Raw genomic sequence first — 23,466 nt, 5'->3', positions numbered from 1 at the left:
TAAATAACAGGGAGACTGGGATTAATATTTCAATAATAATTACAGAGATATTACTGATAAGAATGACTGAATCCCATTTATATTTTATTTATTACATTAAACATTAACACAAACACTCACCAGATCTTCTCCAGACTCCTGCAGTTCAGTATGAGGCGGTGGAAAGCAGGGACAGATTGGTCTGTGAAGGAGTTTGATCCCAGTTTCAGCTCCATCAGTGACTGGTTTGCACTGAGAGCAGAGGCAAGAGCCTCGGCACAAGAATCTGTGAGACCGACACCCCATAGACTGGGGATCAGAGAGAGAAATAACAGGAATGTGTAAATCTCCAGCGTTCATTAATAACACTATTACTTATATTAATAAATAATAATTAATAATAATATTCATTAGTAAAGATGTTGAAAGGTTTTTCACCATTTCCACAAAGTAGATGAGATTTGAACAAACTGAACAGGAAAGACTGGGAGAGGTCATCGCATCTCACTGGACAGCTACTGCCCGCCTCAAACTGGGCAGCCCCCGGTCACTAAGGTTCTGTCCCGCCACAGTCCACCTGCTTCAATGGGTGCTTGGAACTCAGGGTCATTGCCCGACAAGTGGAATGTAACACTGCACCAAGCATGACAAAAAAAGGAAAGAAGGTACCAGCCCGTCGTTTTGCAAACTGGAATGTCAGAACTATGTCTCCTGGCATGTCGGAAAACCTTACACAAACCAACGATTCTTGGAAGACTGCCATCATTGACAATGAGCTCAGTGGACTCAATGCCAGCACTTCATTGCAGCACTTCAGGAGACACGCCTGCCTGTGAGTGGATCTCTAAGAGAGCAAGACTACACCTTCTACTGGCAGGGTAGGGATCCTGAAGAACCAAGACAGCATGGAGTGTGCTTCGCCATCAGAAATCTTTTGCTCAGCATGATCGAGCCACCTTCAAATAGCTCGGAACGCATACTGTCCATTGGACTGCTCACCGCCTCTGGTCCAGTACACTTACTCAGCATCTAAGCTCTAACACTCTGCTCCCCACCTGAAGTTAAAGACCAGTTCTACGAGGAACTCCATAATATCATTAGTAGCATCCCCAATACTGAACATCTGTTCCTGCTGGGGGACTTTAACGCCAGGGTTGGGGCCGACCATGACTCATGGCCCTCCTGCCTCGGGCGCTATGGCATTGGAAGGATGAATTCGAATGGACAGAGACTGCTGGAGTTGTGTACCTATCATAACCTCTGCATCACCAACTCGTTCTTTCACACTGAACCGGCATTTCTTTCAAGCCAGCAAGATCGATCTGGAACCTTTTCTGACACTTTTAGTAGAATGTGCATCAGCCAACAATGAACAATTATCTACATAACATTCAATGAGTATGTGATCTTCAGTAAACCCCTGGTATAGAATCTCACTTACAATATTTGACAAATAGAATCCCATATCCACTGTCTCCACAAGGGCCAGTGTGTCAATCAGCTGAAGTACTTTTAACAACCCTTTTTATTTTCTGAGCTTCCCAAGCTGAAGGACAGTATCTCCCATTTTCACCCATCAGTAATATTATGAAACCAGCTGCACTAGAATACCCATCAGGAAGATTAGCATGTAAACCATCGCTAAAAATGACTAGTTTCATGTTCTTTGGGTCACCTAGGGATGGGAACTTAAACACACATTTCTCCAGATTTCTCATCGGGACACAACCCATATCCACATCTCCACTTCATTCTTCCACTGGTTATTTTTTATACTTATTTGTTTTGTGGGATGTGGGTGTCACTGGAAAGACCAGTATTTGTTGCCCATCCCTAATTGCCCTTGGGAAGGTGGTGGTGAGCTGCCTTCTTGAAGCTCTGCAGTCTATCTGGTGTAGGTATATCCACAATGCTGTTAGAGAGGGAATTCCAGGATGTTGATCCAGCAACAGTGAAGGAACGGTGATATATTCTCAAGTCAGGATGGTGTGTGGCCTGGAGGAAAACTTCCCACGCATCTGCTGCCTTTTCCTTCGAGGTGGAAGAGGTCGCGGGTTTGGAAGGTGCTGTTGAAGGAGGCATGGTGAGTTGCTGTAGTACATCTTGTATCTGGTACACTCTGCTGTCACTGTCTGTCCCTGGTGGAGGGAGTGAATGTTTAAGGTGGTGGATGGGGTGTCGATCAAATGGGCTGCATTTATCCTGGATGGTGTTGAACTTCCTGAGTGTTGTTGGAGCTGCCCTCATTCAGGCAAGTGGACAGTATTCTATCACACTCTTGATTTGTGCCTTGTAGATGGTAGACAGGTTTGGGGAGTAAGGGGGTTGACTACTCACTGTAGAATTTCCAGCCTCAGACCTGCTCTTGTAGACACAGTATTTATAATGCTGCTCCAGTTCAGTTTCTGGTCAATGGTAACACCCAGGATGTTGATAGTGGGGGATCCAGTGATGTTAATGCCGTTGAATGTCAAGGGGAGATGGTTAGATTCTCTCTTGTTGGAGATGGGCATTGCCTGGCACTTGTTTGGCATGAATGTTACTTAGCACTTATCAGCCCAAGCCTGGATGTTGTCCAGGTCTGGCCTCATGGGGACATGGACTACTTCAGTATCTGAGCAGTTGAGAATGATAGATGGAATATAATGTAGGGAAGTGTAAAGTTATTCACTTTGGTTGTAAAAATAGAAAAGCAGAGTGTTTTTTAAATGGTGTGAAACTTGTAAGTGTTGATGTTCGAAGGGAATATATTTATACTTTCCCATTTCAACCTGTGTGTTAATAACCTTTGCATCTTTATGAAATGAGTCTTGTTTTATAATAAATTAATAATTTTGTTTATTATTAAAGAAACTTGGTTGGTAGATTTTTATTCAGAAACTGAAATAGATGAAGTATATAATTGTCTGTATCGGTAACTGGGTAAAACATTTAAATATATGTTGTGACCTGTGGAGAAGTGGAACTAGAGAAAGACAGTGCACTCCTCCATCCTCGCTCATAACACCAACCAGTGGAGAGTTTTCCCCCTGATTCCCACTAACTTCAATTTGCCTCGGGCTCCTTGATGTCCCACTCGGTCAAATGCTGCCTCGATATCAAGAACAATCACTTTCACCTAACCTGGTCATATGGTTCAGATTCCGAGAACATCGGAGGGTAATCAAAGCCCAACAATTTACACTTGCTTTCGGCTATTTCTGATCATTGCTGCGAGGATTGTAGATTTTTGTCTGTTATTAGTGGCCAGCTTGCCAGTATGGGTCTGTGCACGTGTGTGTCAACGTCACCACGTAATGACATCAGACGTAATAATGTCCGAGTGTTGCTTCACCCCTCAGTGGCCGTGTTCACAATCTCTCTCCCTCCAACAGTACCCCGCTCCCTCCCGCCGTCACACCTCAGTCGCTGCTTCTCTTCCTCACTCTCTCCCACTGTTCTCTCCCGTGCCCGCCTGCTCTCCACTCCCGACTCTTCACTGCTCCATCCTGCCTCGCTACTAAATCCCCACCCACACCCTCCAACTGCCCCGGCCACCTCTGCTGCTCCATCCCGCCACTCGCTTCCTGCCGTACTCACTTCTGTCACCCACACACGCAGCCCCAGCATCCCCGCTGCTTCTCTGGGTGGTGAGGTGGGGATCGAGCAGCGGGAGGGAACAGCGAGCAGACGGGTACGGGAGAGAATGGTGAAATGGAGTGGCAAGAAGTCGGGAGTGGCAGGAAGATGTGTGTGGGAGGGAGCGGGAAAGAGAAGCGGCAATCGCGGGAGGGAGTGGTGTATTTGACAGGGGGTGGAACTGGTGATCACTGCTATTGAGGGGTGAGGCAGTTCGGGTTCGATTGTTTTTGTTTTGTGTTGAATTGAGCAGCCTGACATCATCAGACTACACCGAGCTGTACACATGTGCAAACAGGCTCCTACTCTCTGCACGTGTGTGGCATTCCGCATTGCCAGGACTGGTTGGCACGTGTGTGCTGCCATGGGTTTGGTTGCCTTTCTGTGATTATTTGAGCAGCGCCATATTTAGTCCTGGCAGCTACCCGAACACCGCAGACATCGACGTTTCAGTGCAGCAGGCTGTATTTACACTTGTGCCAGTGCAGCGCCACCTAGTGGTTACATTGTCAGCAAACGCAGCCTTTTTTTCATTACCTTCGACCTTCACCTTGAGGCAACCATTCTGTGTTCCCATATTCTACTCTGGAAAGCCAGTTGGTGAAGAATATTACTGGAGTTAATCTTTATTCAGTCTTACATTAGTTTAGAGTTTAGCATTACAAACAGACACCTCCTCACTCAACCACACCACAGTATTGATAAGTGTCTCTTCATAGGAGCTCAAGTGAAACCCCAGTTACTGCCCACTATCTAAACAGAATTAATATGCAATTAGCACTTACCACAGATCCTGCATTTTACAGTCCGGGTTCCTCAGAGCCTCAGAAAGTTGTTTCACTCCTGAATCTCCCAGTTTATTATCACTCAGGTCCAGATCCGTCAGTGACCGGTTTGTACTGACAGCGGAGGCGAGAACTTCGATACAAGAAGCTGTGAGATTGTTATTTTCCAGCCTGGGATCAAAGATGGAGAAATAACAGGAATTAGAGTAAATCCCTAGTGTTTACGAATAACATTATTACTGATGCTGTTATTACTAGAGTAACATGCAGTGCTTAGTAATAACACTATTGCTGATACTAATAATAATGCACAATGTATATTAATAACACTATCACTGATATTAATAGTAACGTAGTGTCAGATACCCAATTATTATAAAGGGGGGAAGCAGGAAGAGAGCGAGGGGGGGAAGCGGGAAGAAAGCGGGGTGGGGGAAGCAGAAAGAGAGCGGGGGGGGGGGGAAGCGAGATGAGAGCGAGGGGGGAAGCGGGAAGAGAGAGAGGGGGAAGCGGGAAGAGAGCGAGGGGAGGAAGCGGGGAGAGAGAGAGGGGGAAGCGGGAAGAGAGCGAGGGGGAAAGCAGGAAGAGAGCGAGGGGGAAAGCGAGATGAGAGCGGGGAGGTAGCAAGATGAGAGCGAGGGGAGGTAGCAAGATGAGAGCGAGGGGGGGGAAGCAAGATGAGAGCGAGGAGGGGGAAGCGGTAAGAGAGCGAGGAGGGGGAAGCGGTAAGAGAGCGAGGAGGGGGAAGCGGTCAGAGAGCGAGGAGGGGGAAGCGGGGAGAGAGCGAGGGGGGGAAGCGGGGAGAGAGCGAGGGGGGGAAGCGGGGAGAGAGCGAGGGGGGGAAGCGGGGAGAGAGCGAGGGGGGGAAGCGGGGAGAGAGCGAGGGGGGGAAGCGGGGAGAGAGCGAGGGGGGGAAGCGGGGAGAGAGCGAGGGGGGGAAGCGGGGAGAGAGCGAGGGGGGGAAGCGGGGAGAGAGCGAGGGGGGGAAGCGGGGAGAGAGCGAGGGGGGGAAGCGGGGAGAGAGCGAGGGGGGGAAGCGGGGAGAGAGCGAGGGGGGGAAGCGGGGAGAGAGCGAGGGGGGGAAGCGGGGAGAGAGCGAGGGGGGGAAGCGGGGAGAGAGCGAGGGGGGGAAGCGGGGAGAGAGCGAGGGGGGGAAGCGGGGAGAGAGCGAGGGGGGGAAGCGGGGAGAGAGCGAGGGGGGGAAGCGGGGAGAGAGCGAGGGGGGGAAGCGGGGAGAGAGCGAGGGGGGGAAGCGGGGAGAGAGCGAGGGGGGGAAGCGGGGAGAGAGCGAGGGGGGGAAGCGGGGAGAGAGCGAGGGGGGGAAGCGGGGAGAGAGCGAGGGGGGGAAGCGGGGAGAGAGCGAGGGGGGGAAGCGGGGAGAGAGCGAGGGGGGGAAGCGGGGAGAGAGCGAGGGGGGGAAGCGGGGAGAGAGCGAGGGGGGGAAGCGGGGAGAGAGCGAGGGGGGGAAGCGGGGAGAGAGCGAGGGGGGGAAGCGGGGAGAGAGCGAGGGGGGGAAGCGGGGAGAGAGCGAGGGGGGGAAGCGGGGAGAGAGCGAGGGGGGGAAGCGGGGAGAGAGCGAGGGGGGGAAGCGGGGAGAGAGCGAGGGGGGGAAGCGGGGAGAGAGCGAGGGGGGGAAGCGGGGAGAGAGCGAGGGGGGGAAGCGGGGAGAGAGCGAGGGGGGGAAGCGGGGAGAGAGCGAGGGGGGGAAGCGGGGAGAGAGCGAGGGGGGGAAGCGGGGAGAGAGCGAGGGGGGGAAGCGGGGAGAGAGCGAGGGGGGGAAGCGGGGAGAGAGCGAGGGGGGGAAGCGGGGAGAGAGCGAGGGGGGGAAGCGGGGAGAGAGCGAGGGGGGGAAGCGGGGAGAGAGCGAGGGGGGGAAGCGGGGAGAGAGCGAGGGGGGGAAGCGGGGAGAGAGCGAGGGGGGGAAGCGGGGAGAGAGCGAGGGGGGGAAGCGGGGAGAGAGCGAGGGGGGGAAGCGGGGAGAGAGCGAGGGGGGGAAGCGGGGAGAGAGCGAGGGGGGGAAGCGGGGAGAGAGCGAGGGGGGGAAGCGGGGAGAGAGCGAGGGGGGGAAGCGGGGAGAGAGCGAGGGGGGGAAGCGGGGAGAGAGCGAGGGGGGGAAGCGGGGAGAGAGCGAGGGGGGGAAGCGGGGAGAGAGCGAGGGGGGGAAGCGGGGAGAGAGCGAGGGGGGGAAGCGGGGAGAGAGCGAGGGGGGGAAGCGGGGAGAGAGCGAGGGGGGGAAGCGGGGAGAGAGCGAGGGGGGGAAGCGGGGAGAGAGCGAGGGGGGGAAGCGGGGAGAGAGCGAGGGGGGGAAGCGGGGAGAGAGCGAGGGGGGGAAGCGGGGAGAGAGCGAGGGGGGGAAGCGGGGAGAGAGCGAGGGGGGGAAGCGGGGAGAGAGCGAGGGGGGGAAGCGGGGAGAGAGCGAGGGGGGGAAGCGGGGAGAGAGCGAGGGGGGGAAGCGGGGAGAGAGCGAGGGGGGGAAGCGGGGAGAGAGCGAGGGGGGGAAGCGGGGAGAGAGCGAGGGGGGGAAGCGGGGAGAGAGCGAGGGGGGGAAGCGGGGAGAGAGCGAGGGGGGGAAGCGGGGAGAGAGCGAGGGGGGGAAGCGGGGAGAGAGCGAGGGGGGGAAGCGGGGAGAGAGCGAGGGGGGGAAGCGGGGAGAGAGCGAGGGGGGGAAGCGGGGAGAGAGCGAGGGGGGGAAGCGGGGAGAGAGCGAGGGGGGGAAGCGGGGAGAGAGCGAGGGGGGGAAGCGGGGAGAGAGCGAGGGGGGGAAGCGGGGAGAGAGCGAGGGGGGGAAGCGGGGAGAGAGCGAGGGGGGGAAGCGGGGAGAGAGCGAGGGGGGGAAGCGGGGAGAGAGCGAGGGGGGGAAGCGGGGAGAGAGCGAGGGGGGGAAGCGGGGAGAGAGCGAGGGGGGGAAGCGGGGAGAGAGCGAGGGGGGGAAGCGGGGAGAGAGCGAGGGGGGGAAGCGGGGAGAGAGCGAGGGGGGGAAGCGGGGAGAGAGCGAGGGGGGGAAGCGGGGAGAGAGCGAGGGGGGGAAGCGGGGAGAGAGCGAGGGGGGGAAGCGGGGAGAGAGCGAGGGGGGGAAGCGGGGAGAGAGCGAGGGGGGGAAGCGGGGAGAGAGCGAGGGGGGGAAGCGGGGAGAGAGCGAGGGGGGGAAGCGGGGAGAGAGCGAGGGGGGGAAGCGGGGAGAGAGCGAGGGGGGGAAGCGGGGAGAGAGCGAGGGGGGGAAGCGGGGAGAGAGCGAGGGGGGGAAGCGGGGAGAGAGCGAGGGGGGGAAGCGGGGAGAGAGCGAGGGGGGGAAGCGGGGAGAGAGCGAGGGGGGGAAGCGGGGAGAGAGCGAGGGGGGGAAGCGGGGAGAGAGCGAGGGGGGGAAGCGGGGAGAGAGCGAGGGGGGGAAGCGGGGAGAGAGCGAGGGGGGGAAGCGGGGAGAGAGCGAGGGGGGGAAGCGGGGAGAGAGCGAGGGGGGGAAGCGGGGAGAGAGCGAGGGGGGGAAGCGGGGAGAGAGCGAGGGGGGGAAGCGGGGAGAGAGCGAGGGGGGGAAGCGGGGAGAGAGCGAGGGGGGGAAGCGGGGAGAGAGCGAGGGGGGGAAGCGGGGAGAGAGCGAGGGGGGGAAGCGGGGAGAGAGCGAGGGGGGGAAGCGGGGAGAGAGCGAGGGGGGGAAGCGGGGAGAGAGCGAGGGGGGGAAGCGGGGAGAGAGCGAGGGGGGGAAGCGGGGAGAGAGCGAGGGGGGGAAGCGGGGAGAGAGCGAGGGGGGGAAGCGGGGAGAGAGCGAGGGGGGGAAGCGGGGAGAGAGCGAGGGGGGGAAGCGGGGAGAGAGCGAGGGGGGGAAGCGGGGAGAGAGCGAGGGGGGGAAGCGGGGAGAGAGCGAGGGGGGGAAGCGGGGAGAGAGCGAGGGGGGGAAGCGGGGAGAGAGCGAGGGGGGGAAGCGGGGAGAGAGCGAGGGGGGGAAGCGGGGAGAGAGCGAGGGGGGGAAGCGGGGAGAGAGCGAGGGGGGGAAGCGGGGAGAGAGCGAGGGGGGGAAGCGGGGAGAGAGCGAGGGGGGGAAGCGGGGAGAGAGCGAGGGGGGGAAGCGGGGAGAGAGCGAGGGGGGGAAGCGGGGAGAGAGCGAGGGGGGGAAGCGGGGAGAGAGCGAGGGGGGGAAGCGGGGAGAGAGCGAGGGGGGGAAGCGGGGAGAGAGCGAGGGGGGGAAGCGGGGAGAGAGCGAGGGGGGGAAGCGGGGAGAGAGCGAGGGGGGGAAGCGGGGAGAGAGCGAGGGGGGGAAGCGGGGAGAGAGCGAGGGGGGGAAGCGGGGAGAGAGCGAGGGGGGGAAGCGGGGAGAGAGCGAGGGGGGGAAGCGGGGAGAGAGCGAGGGGGGGAAGCGGGGAGAGAGCGAGGGGGGGAAGCGGGGAGAGAGCGAGGGGGGGAAGCGGGGAGAGAGCGAGGGGGGGAAGCGGGGAGAGAGCGAGGGGGGGAAGCGGGGAGAGAGCGAGGGGGGGAAGCGGGGAGAGAGCGAGGGGGGGAAGCGGGGAGAGAGCGAGGGGGGGAAGCGGGGAGAGAGCGAGGGGGGGAAGCGGGGAGAGAGCGAGGGGGGGAAGCGGGGAGAGAGCGAGGGGGGGAAGCGGGGAGAGAGCGAGGGGGGGAAGCGGGGAGAGAGCGAGGGGGGGAAGCGGGGAGAGAGCGAGGGGGGGAAGCGGGGAGAGAGCGAGGGGGGGAAGCGGGGAGAGAGCGAGGGGGGGAAGCGGGGAGAGAGCGAGGGGGGGAAGCGGGGAGAGAGCGAGGGGGGGAAGCGGGGAGAGAGCGAGGGGGGGAAGCGGGGAGAGAGCGAGGGGGGGAAGCGGGGAGAGAGCGAGGGGGGGAAGCGGGGAGAGAGCGAGGGGGGGAAGCGGGGAGAGAGCGAGGGGGGGAAGCGGGGAGAGAGCGAGGGGGGGAAGCGGGGAGAGAGCGAGGGGGGGAAGCGGGGAGAGAGCGAGGGGGGGAAGCGGGGAGAGAGCGAGGGGGGGAAGCGGGGAGAGAGCGAGGGGGGGAAGCGGGGAGAGAGCGAGGGGGGGAAGCGGGGAGAGAGCGAGGGGGGGAAGCGGGGAGAGAGCGAGGGGGGGAAGCGGGGAGAGAGCGAGGGGGGGAAGCGGGGAGAGAGCGAGGGGGGGAAGCGGGGAGAGAGCGAGGGGGGGAAGCGGGGAGAGAGCGAGGGGGGGAAGCGGGGAGAGAGCGAGGGGGGGAAGCGGGGAGAGAGCGAGGGGGGGAAGCGGGGAGAGAGCGAGGGGGGGAAGCGGGGAGAGAGCGAGGGGGGGAAGCGGGGAGAGAGCGAGGGGGGGAAGCGGGGAGAGAGCGAGGGGGGGAAGCGGGGAGAGAGCGAGGGGGGGAAGCGGGGAGAGAGCGAGGGGGGGAAGCGGGGAGAGAGCGAGGGGGGGAAGCGGGGAGAGAGCGAGGGGGGGAAGCGGGGAGAGAGCGAGGGGGGGAAGCGGGGAGAGAGCGAGGGGGGGAAGCGGGGAGAGAGCGAGGGGGGGAAGCGGGGAGAGAGCGAGGGGGGGAAGCGGGGAGAGAGCGAGGGGGGGAAGCGGGGAGAGAGCGAGGGGGGGAAGCGGGGAGAGAGCGAGGGGGGGAAGCGGGGAGAGAGCGAGGGGGGGAAGCGGGGAGAGAGCGAGGGGGGGAAGCGGGGAGAGAGCGAGGGGGGGAAGCGGGGAGAGAGCGAGGGGGGGAAGCGGGGAGAGAGCGAGGGGGGGAAGCGGGGAGAGAGCGAGGGGGGGAAGCGGGGAGAGAGCGAGGGGGGGAAGCGGGGAGAGAGCGAGGGGGGGAAGCGGGGAGAGAGCGAGGGGGGGAAGCGGGGAGAGAGCGAGGGGGGGAAGCGGGGAGAGAGCGAGGGGGGGAAGCGGGGAGAGAGCGAGGGGGGGAAGCGGGGAGAGAGCGAGGGGGGGAAGCGGGGAGAGAGCGAGGGGGGGAAGCGGGGAGAGAGCGAGGGGGGGAAGCGGGGAGAGAGCGAGGGGGGGAAGCGGGGAGAGAGCGAGGGGGGGAAGCGGGGAGAGAGCGAGGGGGGGAAGCGGGGAGAGAGCGAGGGGGGGAAGCGGGGAGAGAGCGAGGGGGGGAAGCGGGGAGAGAGCGAGGGGGGGAAGCGGGGAGAGAGCGAGGGGGGGAAGCGGGGAGAGAGCGAGGGGGGGAAGCGGGGAGAGAGCGAGGGGGGGAAGCGGGGAGAGAGCGAGGGGGGGAAGCGGGGAGAGAGCGAGGGGGGGAAGCGGGGAGAGAGCGAGGGGGGGAAGCGGGGAGAGAGCGAGGGGGGGAAGCGGGGAGAGAGCGAGGGGGGGAAGCGGGGAGAGAGCGAGGGGGGGAAGCGGGGAGAGAGCGAGGGGGGGAAGCGGGGAGAGAGCGAGGGGGGGAAGCGGGGAGAGAGCGAGGGGGGGAAGCGGGGAGAGAGCGAGGGGGGGAAGCGGGGAGAGAGCGAGGGGGGGAAGCGAGGAGAGAGCGAGGGGGGAAGCGGGATTGAGTGAGGGGGTGAGCGAGGGGGGAAGCGGGGAGAGAGCGAGGGGGGAAGCGGGGGGTGAGCGAGGGGGGAAGCGGGGGGTGAGCGAGGGGGGAAGCGGGGGGTGAGCGAGGGGGGAAGCGGGGGGTGAGCGAGGGGGGAAGCGGGGGGTGAGCGAGGGGGGAAGCGGGGGGTGAGCGAGGGGGGAAGCGGGGGGTGAGCGAGGGGGGAAGCGGGGGGTGAGCGAGGGGGGAAGCGGGGGGTGAGCGAGGGGGGAAGCGGGGGGTGAGCGAGGGGGGAAGCGGGGGGTGAGCGAGGGGGGAAGCGGGGGGTGAGCGAGGGGGGAAGCGGGGGAGAGCGAGGGGGGAAGCGGGAAGAGAGCGAGGGGGGAAGCGGGAAGAGAGCGAGGGGGGAAGCGGGAAGAGAGCGAGGGGGGGGGAAGCAGGGGGAGAGCGAGGGGGGAAGCGGGGAGAGAGCGAGGGGTAAGCGGGGGAGAACAAGGGGGGAAGCGGGGGGAGAGCAGCCTGAAGAACTTGGTGGCGGCGGGTATGAGTGTGCACTCCTCCTCCCCAGCCCCCGGCCACTGACTGCAAGCCACTCACTCCCTGCTTCCTGCCGCTCTCTCCCCCACCACTCACTCCCCACCCCCCCTCTTCGCTCCCCTCTTCGTTCTCCTTCCCCACTACCCCCCACTCCTCACCCACCATCCTCACTCTGGTCGCCCACTGCCCCACCCCTCCTTCTCCCCACTCCCCCCTCACATCCCCCCGCCACACACCACTGCCTGTCCAGCGATTGTGTGCTGCCATGGGTTTCGGTTGCCTTTCTGTGATTATTTGAACAGCGCCATCTTTAATCCTGGCAGTTACCCGAACACCGCAGACAGTGACGTTTCAGTGCAGCAGGCTGTGTTTACACATGTGCCAGGGCAGCGCCACCTAGTGGTTACATTGTCAGCAAACGCAGCCTTTTTTTCATAACCTTTGACCTTCACTATGAGGCGACCATTCTCTGTTACCATATTCTACTCTGGAAATCCAGTTGGTGAAGAATATTACTGGAGCTAATCTTTACTCAGTCTTACATTAATTTAGAGTTTAGCATTACAAACATACATCTCCTCACTCAACCACACCACATTATCAATAAGTGCCTCTTTATATGTGCTCAAGTGAAACCCCAGTTACTGCCCACTATCTGCACATAATTAATATACAATTAGCACTTACTGCAGTCTCTGTATTTTACAGTCCGGGTTCCTCAGAGCCTCAGACAGTAGTTTCACTCCTGAATCTCCCAGTTTATTATAACTCAGGTCCAGATCCGTCAGTGACCAGTTTGTACTGAGAGCGGAGGTGAGATCTTCGATACAAGAATCTGTGAGTTTGTTATTTTCTAGCCTGGGATCAAAGATGGAGAAATAACAGGAATTAGAGTAAATCCCCAGTATTTATTAATAACATTGTTACTGATGGTGTTATTACTAGAGTAATATGTCGTGCTTAGTAATAACACCATTGCTGATACTGATAATAATGCACAATGTTTATTAATAACACTATTACTGATATTAATAGTAACGTAGTGTCAGATACCCAGTTATTATGAAGGGGGGGAAGCGGAAAGAAAGCGGGGTGGGGGAAGCGGAAAGAGAGCGGGGTGGGGGGGGGAAGCGAGATGAGAGCGGGGGGCGTAGCAAGATGAGAGTGGGGGGGGGAAGCAAGATGAGAGCGAGGAGGGGGAAGCGGAAAGAGAGCGAGGGGGAAGTGGGAAGAGAGCGAGGGGGAAGCGGGAAGAGAGCGAGGGGGAAGCGGGAAGAGAGCGAGGGGGAAGCGGGCAGAGAGCGAGGGGGAAGCGGGCAGAGAGCGAGGGGGGAAGCGGGCAGAGAGCGAGGGGGGAAGCGGGCAGAGAGCGAGGGGGGAAGCGGGCAGAGAGCGAGGGGGGAAGCGGGCAGAGAGCGAGGGGGGAAGCGGGCAGAGAGCGAGGGGGGAAGCGGGCAGAGAGCGAGGGGGAAGCGGGCAGAGAGCGAGGGGGGAAGCGGGCAGAGAGCGAGGGGGGAAGCGCGCAGAGAGCGAGGGGGGAAGCGGGCAGAGAGCGAGGGGGGAAGCGGGCAGAGAGCGAGGGGGAAAGCGGGCAGAGAGCGAGGGGGAAAGCGGGCAGAGAGCGAGGGGGGAAGCGGGCAGAGAGCAGGGTGGGGGAAGCGAGGGGAGAGGTGGGGAGAGTGCAGGGTGGGAGAAGCGGGGAGAGAGCGAGGAGGGAAGCGGGGAGAGAGCAGGGTGGGGGAAGCGGGAGAGAGCGAGGGGGGAAGCAGGGAGAGAGCAGGGTGGGGGAAGCGGGAGAGAGCGAGGGGGGGGCAACAGGGAGAGAGCGAGGGGGAAGCGGGGAGCAAGCAAGGGGGGGGAGGTGGGGAGAGGGCGGGGTGGAAGAAGCGGGAAGAGAGCGTGGGGGAAGCAGGGAGAGAGCGGGGGGAAGCAGGGAGAGAGTGGGGGGAAGCAGGGAGAGAGCGGGGGGAAGCAGGGAGAGAGCGGGGGGAAGCAGGGAGAGAGCGGGGGGAAGCAGGGAGAGAGCGGGGGGAAGCAGGGAGAGAGCGGGGGGAAGCAGGGAGAGAGCGGGGGGAAGCAGGGAGAGACCGAGGGCGGAAGCGGGGAGAGACCGAGGGCGGAAGTGGGGAGAGACCGAGGGCGGAAGTGGGGAGAGACCGAGGGCGGAAGTGGGGAGAGACTGAGGGCGGAAGTGGGGAGAGACCGAGGGCGGAAGCTGGGGGAGAGTGAAGGGGGAAGCGAGGGGTGAGCGAGAGGGGGAAGCGGGGGGTGAGCGAGAGGGGGAAGCGGGGGGTGAGCGAGAGGGGGAAGCGGGGGGTGAGCGAGAGGGGGAAGCGGGGGGTGAGCGAGAGGGGGAAGCGGGGGGAGAGCGAGGGGGAGGCGGGGAGAGAGCGAGGGAAGCAGGGAATGGGGGGAAGCAGGGGGAGGGGCAAAGCTGGAAGAGCGCAGGGGAGAGGTGGGGAGAGAGCAGGGTGGGGGAAGCGGGAAGAGAGCGACAGGGGGAAGCGGGGAGAAAGTAAGGGGGGAGGCAGGGAGAGCAAGAGGGAGGCAGGGAGAGAGCAAGGGGGGATGCGGGGAGAGAGTAAGGGGGGATGCGGGGAGAGAGTAAGGGGGGGAAGCAGGGAGAGCGAGGGGGGGAGCAGGGAGAGAGCGGGGGGGGGGGGGGGGAAGCGGGGAGAGACCGAGGTGGGGGAAGAGGGGAGAGAGCGAGGGGAGAGCGAGGGGGGGAAGCGGGGAGAGAGCGAGGGGGGGGAAGCCGTTGAGAGAGCAAGGGGGGGGAAGCCGGTGAGAGAGCGAGGGGGGGGAAGCCGGTGAGAGAGCGAGGGGGGGGAAGCCGGTGAGAGAGCGAGGGGGGGGAAGCCGGTGAGAGAGCGAGGGGGGGGAAGCCGGTGAGAGAGCGAGGGGGGGAAGCCGGTGAGAGAGCGAGGGGGGGGAAGCCGGTGAGAGAGCGAGGGGGGGGGAAGCCGGTGAGAGAGCGAGGGGGGGGAAGCCGGTGAGAGAGCGAGGGGGGGGAAGCCGGTGAGAGAGCGAGGGGGGGGAAGCCGGTGAGAGAGCGAGGGGGGGGAAGCCGGTGAGAGAGCGAGGGGGGGGAAGCCGGTGAGAGAGCGAGGGGGGGGAAGCCGGTGAGAGAGCGAGGGGGGGGAAGCCGGTGAGAGAGCGAGGGGGGGGAAGCCGGTGAGAGAGCGAGGGGGGGGAAGCCGGTGAGAGAGCGAGGGGGGGGAAGCCGGTGAGAGAGCGAGGGGGGGGAAGCCGGTGAGAGAGCGAGGGGGGGGAAGCCGGTGAGAGAGCGAGGGGGGGGAAGCCGGTGAGAGAGCGAGGGGGGGAAGCAGGGAGAGAGCAAGGGGGGGGGGAAGCCGGGGAGAGAGCGAGGGGGGGAAGCAGGGAGAGAGCAAGGGGGGGGTAAGCGGGGAGAGGGCGAGGGGGGGATGCGGGGAGAGAGCGAGGGAGGGAAGCGGGGGGAAGCGAGGGGGGGGAAGCGAGGAGAGAGCGAGGGGGGGAAGCGAGGGGAGAGCGAGGGGGGGAAGCGAGGGGAGAGCGAGGGGAGAGCGAGGGGGGGAAGCGGGGAGAGAGCGAGGGGGGGAAGCGGGGAGAGAGCGAGGGGGGGAAGCGGGGAGAGAGCGAGGGGGGGAAGCGGGGAGAGAGCGAGGGGGGGAAGCGGGGAGAGAGCGAGGGGGGGAAGCGGGGAGAGAGCGAGGGGGGGAAGCGGGGAGAGAGCGAGGGGGGGGAAGCCGGTGAGAGAGCGAGGGGGGGGAAGCCGGTGAGAGAGCGAGGGGGGGGAAGCCGGTGAGAGAGCGAGGGGGGGGGAAGCCGGTGAGAGAGCGAGGGGGGGGAAGCCGGTGAGAGAGCGAGGGGGGGGGAAGCCGGTGAGAGAGCGAGGGGGGGGAAGCCGGTGAGAGAGCGAGGGGGGGGAAACCGGTGAGAGAGTGAGGGGGGGGGAAGCCGGTGAGAGAGCGAGGGGGGGGGGAAGCCGGGGAGAGAGCGAGGGGGGGGAAGCCGGGGAGAGAGCGAGGGGGGAAAGCCGGGGAGAGAGCGAGGGGGGGAAGCCGGGGGAGAGCGAGGGGGGGAAAGCGGGGGGAGAGCAGCCTGCAGAACATGGTGGCAGTGGATGCGAGTGTGCACTCCTCCTCCCCAGCCCCCGGCCACTGACTGCAGGCCACTCACTCCCTGCTTCCCCCCGCTCACTCCCCTGACCACTCGCTCCCCACTCCCCTCTTCGCTCCCCTCTCCCCACCCCTCTTCGTTCTCCTTCCCCACTCCCCCCCCGCTCCTCACCCACTATCCTCACTCTGGCCGCCCACTGCCTCACCCCTCCCTCTCCCCCCTCCCCCCTCGATTGTGTGCTGCCATGGGTTTGGTTGCCTTTCTGTGATTATTTGAACACTGCCATCTTTAGTCCTGGCAGCTGCCCGAACACCGCAGACAGTGACGTTTTAGTGCAGCAGGCTGCATTTACACTTGTGCCAGTGCAGCGCCACCTAGTGGTTACATTGTCAGCAAACGCAGCCTTTTTTTCATAACCTTCGACCTTCACCTTGAGGCGACCATTCTCTGTTACCATATTCTACTCTGGAAATCCAGTTGGTGAAGAATATTACTGGAGCTAATCTTTACTCAGTCTTACATTAATTTAGAGTTTAGCATTACAAACATACACCGCCTCACTCAAACACACCACAATATCAATAAGTGTCTCTTTATATGTGCTCAAGTGAAACCCCAGTTAATGCCCACTATCTGCACATAATTAATATATAATTAGCACTTACTCCAGTTTCTGTATTTTACAGTCCGGGTTCCTCAGAGCCTCAGACAGTAGTTTCACTCCTGAATCTCCCAGTTTATTATAACTCAGGTCCAGATCCGTCAGTGATCGGTTTGTACTGAGAGTAGATGCGAGATCTTCGATACAAGAATCTGTGAGATTGTTTCCTACCAGCCTGGGATCAAAGATAGAGAAATAACAGGAATTAGAGTCAATCCCCAGCGTTTATTAATAACATTATTACTGATGGTGTTATTACTAGAGTAATATGCAGTGCTTAGTAATAACACCATTACTGATACTAATAATAATGCACAATGTATATTAATAGTAACGTACAGTGTCAGATAGCCATTTATTATAAAGGTGGGAAGCGGGGAGAGAGGGGGGGAAGCGGGTAGACAGCAAGGGGGCAAGTGGGTGGAAAGCGAGGCGGGGGGGGAGTGGGTGGAGAGCGAGTGGGTGAAGCGGGAGGAGAGCGAGTGGGTGAAGCGGGAAGAGAGCGAGGGGGGGAAGCGGCAAGAGAGCGAGGGGGGGAAGCGGCAAGAGAGCGAGGGGGGGAAGCGGCAAGAGAGCGAGGGGGGGAAGCGGCAAGAGAGCGAGGGGGGGAAGCGGCAAGAGAGCGAGGGGGGGAAGCGGCAAGAGAGCGAGGGGGGGAAGCGGCAAGAGAGCGAGGGGGGGAAGCGGCAAGAGAGCGAGGGGGGGAAGCGGCAAGAGAGCGAGGGGGGGAAGCGGCAAGAGAGCGAGGGGGGGAAGCGGCAAGAGAGCGAGGGGGGGAAGCGGCAAGAGAGCGAGGGGGGGAAGCGGCAAGAGAGCGAGGGGGGGAAGCGGCAAGAGAGCGAGGGGGGGAAGCGGCAAGAGAGCGAGGGGGGGAAGCGGCAAGAGAGCGAGGGGGGGAAGCGGCAAGAGAGCGAGGGGGGGAAGCGGCAAGAGAGCGAGGGGGGGAAGCGGCAAGAGAGCGAGGGGGGGAAGCGGCAAGAGAGCGAGGGGGGGAAGCGGCAAGAGAGCGAGGGGGGGAAGCGGCGAGAGAGCGAGGGGGGGAAGCGGCGAGAGAGCGAGGGGGGGAAGCGGCGAGAGAGCGAGGGGGGGAAGCGGCGAGAGAGCGAGGGGGGGAAGCGGCGAGAGAGCGAGGGGGGGAAGCGGCGAGAGAGCGAGGGGGGGAAGCGGCGAGAGAGCGAGGGGGGGAAGCGGCGAGAGAGCGAGGGGGGGAAGCGGCGAGAGAGCGAGGGGGGGAAGCGGCGAGAGAGCGAGGGGGGGAAGCGGCGAGAGAGCGAGGGGGGGAAGCGGCGAGAGAGCGAGGGGGGGAAGCGGCGAGAGAGCGAGGGGGGGAAGCGGCGAGAGAGCGAGGGGGGGAAGCGGCGAGAGAGCGAGGGGGGGAAGCGGGGAGAGAGCGAGGGGGAAGCAGGGAGAGAGCGAGGGGGAAGCAGGGAGAGAGCGAGGGGGAAGCAGGGAGAGAGCGAGGGGGAAGCAGGGAGAGAGCGAGGGGGAAGCAGGGAGAGAGCGAGGGGGAAGCAGGGAGAGAGCGAGGGGGAAGCAGGGAGAGAGCGAGGGGGAAGCAGGGAGAGAGCGAGGGGGAAGCAGGGAGAGAGCGAGGGGGAAGCAGGGAGAGAGCGAGGGGGAAGCAGGGAGAGAGCGAGGGGGAAGCAGGGAGAGAGCGAGGGGGAAGCAGGGAGAGAGCGAGGGGGAAGCAGGGAGAGAGCGAGGGGGAAGCAGGGAGAGAGCGAGGGGGAAGCAGGGAGAGAGCGAGGGGGAAGCAGGGAGAGAGCGAGGGGGAAGCAGGGAGAGAGCGAGGGGGAAGCAGGGAGAGAGCGAGGGGGAAGCAGGGAGAGAGCGAGGGGGAAGCAGGGAGAGAGCGAGGGGGAAGCAGGGAGAGAGCGAGGGGGAAGCAGGGAGAGAGCGAGGGGGAAGCAGGGAGAGAGCGAGGGGGAAGCAGGGAGAGAGCGAGGGGGAAGCAGGGAGAGAGCGAGGGGGAAGCAGGGAGAGAGCGAGGGGGAAGCAGGGAGAGAGCGAGGGGGAAGCAGGGAGAGAGCGAGGGGGAAGCAGGGAGAGAGCGAGGGGGAAGCAGGGAGAGAGCGAGGGGGAAGCAGGGAGAGAGCGAGGGGGAAGCAGGGAGAGAGCGAGGGGGAAGCAGGGAGAGAGCGAGGGGGAAGCAGGGAGAGAGCGAGGGGGAAGCAGGGAGAGAGCGAGGGGGAAGCAGGGAGAGAGCGAGGGGGAAGCAGGGAGAGAGCGAGGGGGAAGCAGGGAGAGAGCGAGGGGGAAGCAGGGAGAGAGCGAGGGGGAAGCAGGGAGAGAGCGAGGGGGAAGCAGGGAGAGAGCGAGGGGGAAGCAGGGAGAGAGCGAGGGGGAAGCAGGGAGAGAGCGAGGGGGAAGCAGGGAGAGAGCGAGGGGGAAGCAGGGAGAGAGCGAGGGGGAAGCAGGGAGAGAGCGAGGGGGAAGCAGGGAGAGAGCGAGGGGGAAGCAGGGAGAGAGCGAGGGGGAAGCAGGGAGAGAGCGAGGGGGAAGCAGGGAGAGAGCGAGGGGGAAGCAGGGAGAGAGCGAGGGGGAAGCAGGGAGAGAGCGAGGGGGAAGCAGGGAGAGAGCGAGGGGGAAGCAGGGAGAGAGCGAGGGGGAAGCTGGGAGAGAGCGAGGGGGAAGCAGGGAGAGAGCGAGGGGGAAGCAGGGAGAGAGCGAGGGGGAAGCGGGAAGAGAATAAGGGGGAGGCTGGGAGAGAGCAAGGGGGGATGCGGCGAGAGAGTAAGGGGGGAAGCAGAGAGAGCGAGGGGGGGGAAGCACGGAGAAAGCGGGGGGTGAGCAAGGGGGGAAGTGGGGAGAGAGTGAGGGGGGAAGCAGGGAGAGCGAGGGGGCAAGCAGGGAGAGAGCGAGGGGGGAAGCGGGGAGAGAGCATTGGGGGGGCAATGGGGAGAGAGCATTGGGGGGGCAATTGGGAGAGCGTGGGGGGGGAAGCAGGGAGAGAGCGAGGGGGAAGCAGGGAGAGAGCGAGGGGGAAGCAGGGAGAGAGCGAGGGTGAAGCAGGGAGAGAGCAAGGTGGAAGCGGGAAGAGAATAAGGGGGAGGCGGGGAGAGAGCAAGGGGGGATGCGGCGAGAGAGTAAGGGGGGAAGCAGGGAGAGCGAGGGGGGGGAAGCGGGGAGAAAGCGGGGGGTGAGCAAGGGGGGAAGTGGGGAGAGAGTGAGGGAGGAAGCAGGGACAGCGAGGGGGGGAGGCGGGGTTGAGCAAGGGGGGAAGTGGGGGGAGAGTGAGGGGGGAAGCGGGGGGTGAGCGAGAGGGGGAAGCGGCGAGAGAGCGAGGGGGGGAAGCGGCGAGAGAGCGAGGGGGGGAAGCGGCGAGAGAGCGAGGGGGGGAAGCGGCGAGAGAGCGAGGGGGGGGAAGCGGCGAGAGAGCGAGGGGGGGAAGCGGCGAGAGAGCGAGGGGGGGAAGCGGCGAGAGAGCGAGGGGGGGAAGCGGCGAGAGAGCGAGGGGGGGAAGCGGCGAGAGAGCGAGGGGGGGAAGCGGCGAGAGAGCGAGGGGGGGAAGCGGCGAGAGAGCGAGGGGGGGGAAGCGGCGAGAGAGCGAGGGGGGGAAGCGGCGAGAGAGCGAGGGGGGGAAGCGGCGACAGAGCGAGGGGGGGAAGCGGCGAGAGAGCGAGGGGGGAAGCGGGGAGAGAGCGAGGGGGGAAGCGGGGAGAGAGCGAGGGGGGAAGCGGGGAGAGAGCGAGGGGGGAAGCGGGGAGAGAGCGAGGGGGGAAGCGGGGAGAGAGCGAGGGGGGAAGCGGGGAGAGAGCGAGGGGGGAAGCGGGGAGAGAGCGAGGGGGGAAGCGGGGAGAGAGCGAGGGGGGAAGCGGGGAGAGAGCGAGGGGGGAAGCGGGGAGAGAGCGAGGGGGGAAGCGGGGAGAGAGCGAGGGGGGAAGCGGGGAGAGAGCGAGGGGGGAAGCGGGGAGAGAGCGAGGGGGGAAGCGGGGAGAGAGCGAGGGGGGAAGCGGGGAGAGAGCGAGGGGGGAAGCGGGGAGAGATCGAGGGGGGAAGCGGGGAGAGAGCGAGGGGGGAAGCGGGGAGAGAGCGAGGGGGGAAGCGGGGAGAGAGCGAGGGGGGAAGCGGGGAGAGAGCGAGGGGGGAAGCGGGGAGAGAGCGAGGGGGGAAGCGGGGAGAGAGCGAGGGGGGAAGCGGGGAGAGAGCGAGGGGGGAAGCGGGGAGAGAGCGAGGGGGAAGCGGGGAGAGAGCGAGGGGGAAGCGGGGAGAGAGCGAGGGGGGGGGGAGATGGGGAGAGAGCGGGGCGGGTGAAGTGGGAAGAGAGCACGTGGCAAGCGGGGAGAGAGCGAGGGGGAAGCGGGGAGAGAGCAAGGGAGAAGCGGGGAGAGAGCATTGGGGGGCAATGGGGAGAGAGCATTGGGGGGGCAATGGGGAGAGTGCATTGGGGGGGCAATGGGGAGAGTGCATTGGGGGGTGCAATGGGGAGAGAGCATTGGGGGGGCAATGGGGAGAGAGCATTGGGGGGGGCAATGGGGAGAGAGCATTGGGGGGGGCAATGGGGAGAGAGCATTGGGGGGGGCAATGGGGAGAGAGCATTGGGGGGGGCAATGGGGAGAGAGCATTGGGGGGGGCAATGGGGAGAGAGCATTGGGGGGGGCAATGGGGAGAGAGCGAGGGGGGAAGCAGGGAGAGAGCGAGGGGGGAAGCAGGGAGAGAGCGAGGGGGGAAGCAGGGAGAGAGCGAGGGGGGAAGCAGGGAGAGAGCATTGGGGGGGCAATGGGGAGAGAGCATTGGGGGGGCAATGGGGAGAGAGCATTGGGGGGGCAATGGGGAGAGAGCATGGGGGGGGCAATGGGGAGAGAGCATGGGGGGGGCAATGGGGAGAGAGCATGGGGGGGGCAATGGGGAGAGAGCATGGGGGGGCAATGGGGAGAGAGCATTGGGGGGGCAATGGGGAGAGAGCATTGGGGGGGCAATGGGGAGAGAGCATTGGGGGGGGAAGCAGGGAGAGAGCATTGGGGGGGGAAGCAGGGAGAGAGCGAGGGGGAAGCAGGGAGAGAGCGAGGGGGAAGCAGGGAGAGAGCGAGGGGGAAGCAGGGAGAGAGCGAGGGGGAAGCAGGGAGAGAGCGAGGGGGGAAGCAGGGAGAGAGCGAGGGGGGAAGCAGGGAGAGAGCGAGGGGGGAAGCAGGGAGAGAGCGAGGGGGAAGCAGGGAGAGAGCGAGGGGGAAGCAGGGAGAGAGCGAGGGGGAAGCAGGGAGAGAGCGAGGTGGAAGCGGGAAGAGAATAAGGGGGAGGCGGGGAGAGAGCAAGGGGGGATGCGGGGAGAGAGCAAGGGGGGATGCGGCGAGAGAGTAAGGGGGGAAGCAGGGAGAGCGAGGGAGGGGAAGCGGGGAGAAAGTGGGGGGTGAGCAAGGGGGGAAGTGGGGAGAGAGTGTGGGGGGAAGCAGGGAGAGCGAGGGGGGAAGCAGGGAGAGAGCGAGGGGGGAAGCGGGGAGAGAGCATTGGGGGGGCAATGGGGAGAGAGCATTGGGGGGGCAATGGGGAGAGAGCATTGGGGGGGCAATGGGGAGAGCGTGGGGGGAAAGCAGGGAGAGAGCGAGGGGGAAGCAGGGAGAGAGTGAGGGGGAAGCAGGGAGAGAGCAAGGTGGAAGCGGGAAGAGAATAAGGGGGAGGCGGGGAGAGAGCAAGGGGGGATGCGGCGAGAGAGTAAGGGGGGAAGCAGGGAGAGCGAGGGGGGGGAAGCGGGGAGAAAGCGGGGGTTGAGCAAGGGGGGAAGTGGGGAGAGAGTGAGGGAGGAAGCAGGGAGAGAGAGGGGGGGAAGCGGGGTTGAGCAAGGGGGGAAGTGGGGGGAGAGTGAGGGGGGAAGCGGGGGGTGAGCGAGAGGGGGAAGCGGGGGGGGAAGCGGGGAGAGAGCAAAGGGGGAAGTGGGCAGAGAGCGAGGGGGGGAAGCGGGGAGAGAGCGAGGGGGGGAAGCGGGGGGTGAGCAAGGGGGGAAGCGGGGGGGGGAGAGCAGCCTGAAGAACTTGGTGGCGGTGGGTCCGAGTGTGCACTCCTCCTCCCCAGCCCCCGGCCACTGACTGCAGGCCACTCATTCCCTGCTTCCTCCCGCTCACTCCCCCCACCACTTGCTCCCCACCCCTCTTCGTTCTCCTTCCCCACTCCCCCCCGCTCCTCACCCACTATCCTCACTCTGGCCGCCCGCTGCCTCACCCCTCACATCTCCCGCCACCCACCCACCCCGCTCCATGTACAGCGATTGTGTGCTGCCATGTGTTTCAGTTGCCTTTCTGTGATTATTTGAGCACCGCCATCTTTAGTCCTGGCAGCTACCCGAACACCGCAGACAGTGACGTTTTAGTGCAGCAGGCTGTATTTACACATGTGCCAGTGCAGCGCCACCTAGTGGTTACATTGTCAGCAAACGCAGCCTTTTTTTCATAACCTTCGACCTTCACCTTGAGGCGACCATTCTCTGTTACCATATTCTACTCTGGAAATCCAGTTGGTGAAGAATATTACTGGAGCTAATCTTTACTCAGTCTTACATTAATTTAGAGTTTAGCATTACAAACATACACCTCCTCACTCAATCACACCACAGTGTCAATAAGTGGCTCTTTATATGTGCTGAATTGAAACCCCAGTCAATGCCCACTATCTGCACACAATTAATATACAACTAACATACAATTCGCACTTACCACAATTTCTGTATTTTACAGTCCGGGTTCCTCAGAGCCTCAGACAGTAGTTTCACTCCTGAATCTCCCAGTTCATTATAATTCAGGTTCAGATCCGTCAGTGATCGGTTTGTACTGAGAGCAGATGCGAGATCATCGATACACGAAGTTGTGAGATTGTTTCCTACCAACCTGGGATCAAAGATAGAGAAATAACAGGAATTAGAGTAAATCCCCAGTGTTTATTAATAACATTATTACTGATCATGTTATTACTAGAGTAATATGCAGTGCTTAGTAATAACACCATTGCTGATACTAATAATAATGCACAGTGTTTATTAATAACACTATTACTGATATTAATAGCAACATAGTGTCAGATACCCAGTTATTATAAACACAATCTCACACAGTCTGGCACTTACCACAGTTCCTGTATTTTACAGTCTGGGTTCTTCAGAGCCTCAGACAGTAGTTTCACTCCTGAATCTCCCAGATTATTACCACTCAGGTCCAGATCCGTCAGTGACCTGTTTGTACTGAGAGCGGAGGCGAGATCTTCGATACAAGAATCTGAGAGATTGTTTCCTCCCAGCCTGGAATCAAAGATGGAGAAATAACAGGAATTAGAGTAAATTCCCAGTGTTTATTAATAACACCATTACTGATATTAATAGTAACGTACAGTGTCAGACATCCAGTTATTATAAACACAATCTCACACAGTCTGGTA

The 23,466-nt window shown here is 62.7% G+C and overlaps 1 protein-coding gene across 4 annotated transcripts in view; it reads right to left on the bottom strand.

Annotated features, from left to right (window-relative positions):
• Positions 1-23,466, bottom strand: part of LOC137361406 (NACHT, LRR and PYD domains-containing protein 3-like) — a 73,151-nt gene that overhangs the window by 1,019 nt on the left and 48,666 nt on the right. For all 4 annotated transcript variants that reach the window (XM_068026276.1, XM_068026275.1, XM_068026274.1 and 1 more), the window contains 6 exons: positions 23,159-23,329; positions 22,752-22,922; positions 16,112-16,282; positions 12,033-12,203; positions 4,383-4,553; positions 121-288 (listed from right to left, as the gene is read on the bottom strand). In XM_068026276.1, the coding sequence (XP_067882377.1) occupies positions 121-288; positions 4,383-4,553; positions 12,033-12,203; positions 16,112-16,282; positions 22,752-22,922; positions 23,159-23,329 (1,023 nt within the window). The remainder of the gene's footprint in view (positions 1-120; positions 289-4,382; positions 4,554-12,032; positions 12,204-16,111; positions 16,283-22,751; positions 22,923-23,158; positions 23,330-23,466) is intronic.

Source organism: Heterodontus francisci, unplaced genomic scaffold (genome assembly GCF_036365525.1).
Source record: "Heterodontus francisci isolate sHetFra1 unplaced genomic scaffold, sHetFra1.hap1 HAP1_SCAFFOLD_940, whole genome shotgun sequence".
Lineage (NCBI taxonomy): Eukaryota > Metazoa > Chordata > Chondrichthyes > Heterodontiformes > Heterodontidae > Heterodontus > Heterodontus francisci.
The sequence above is the reverse complement of the archived record's forward strand: the minus strand, read 5'-3'. Positions and strand labels throughout refer to the sequence as shown.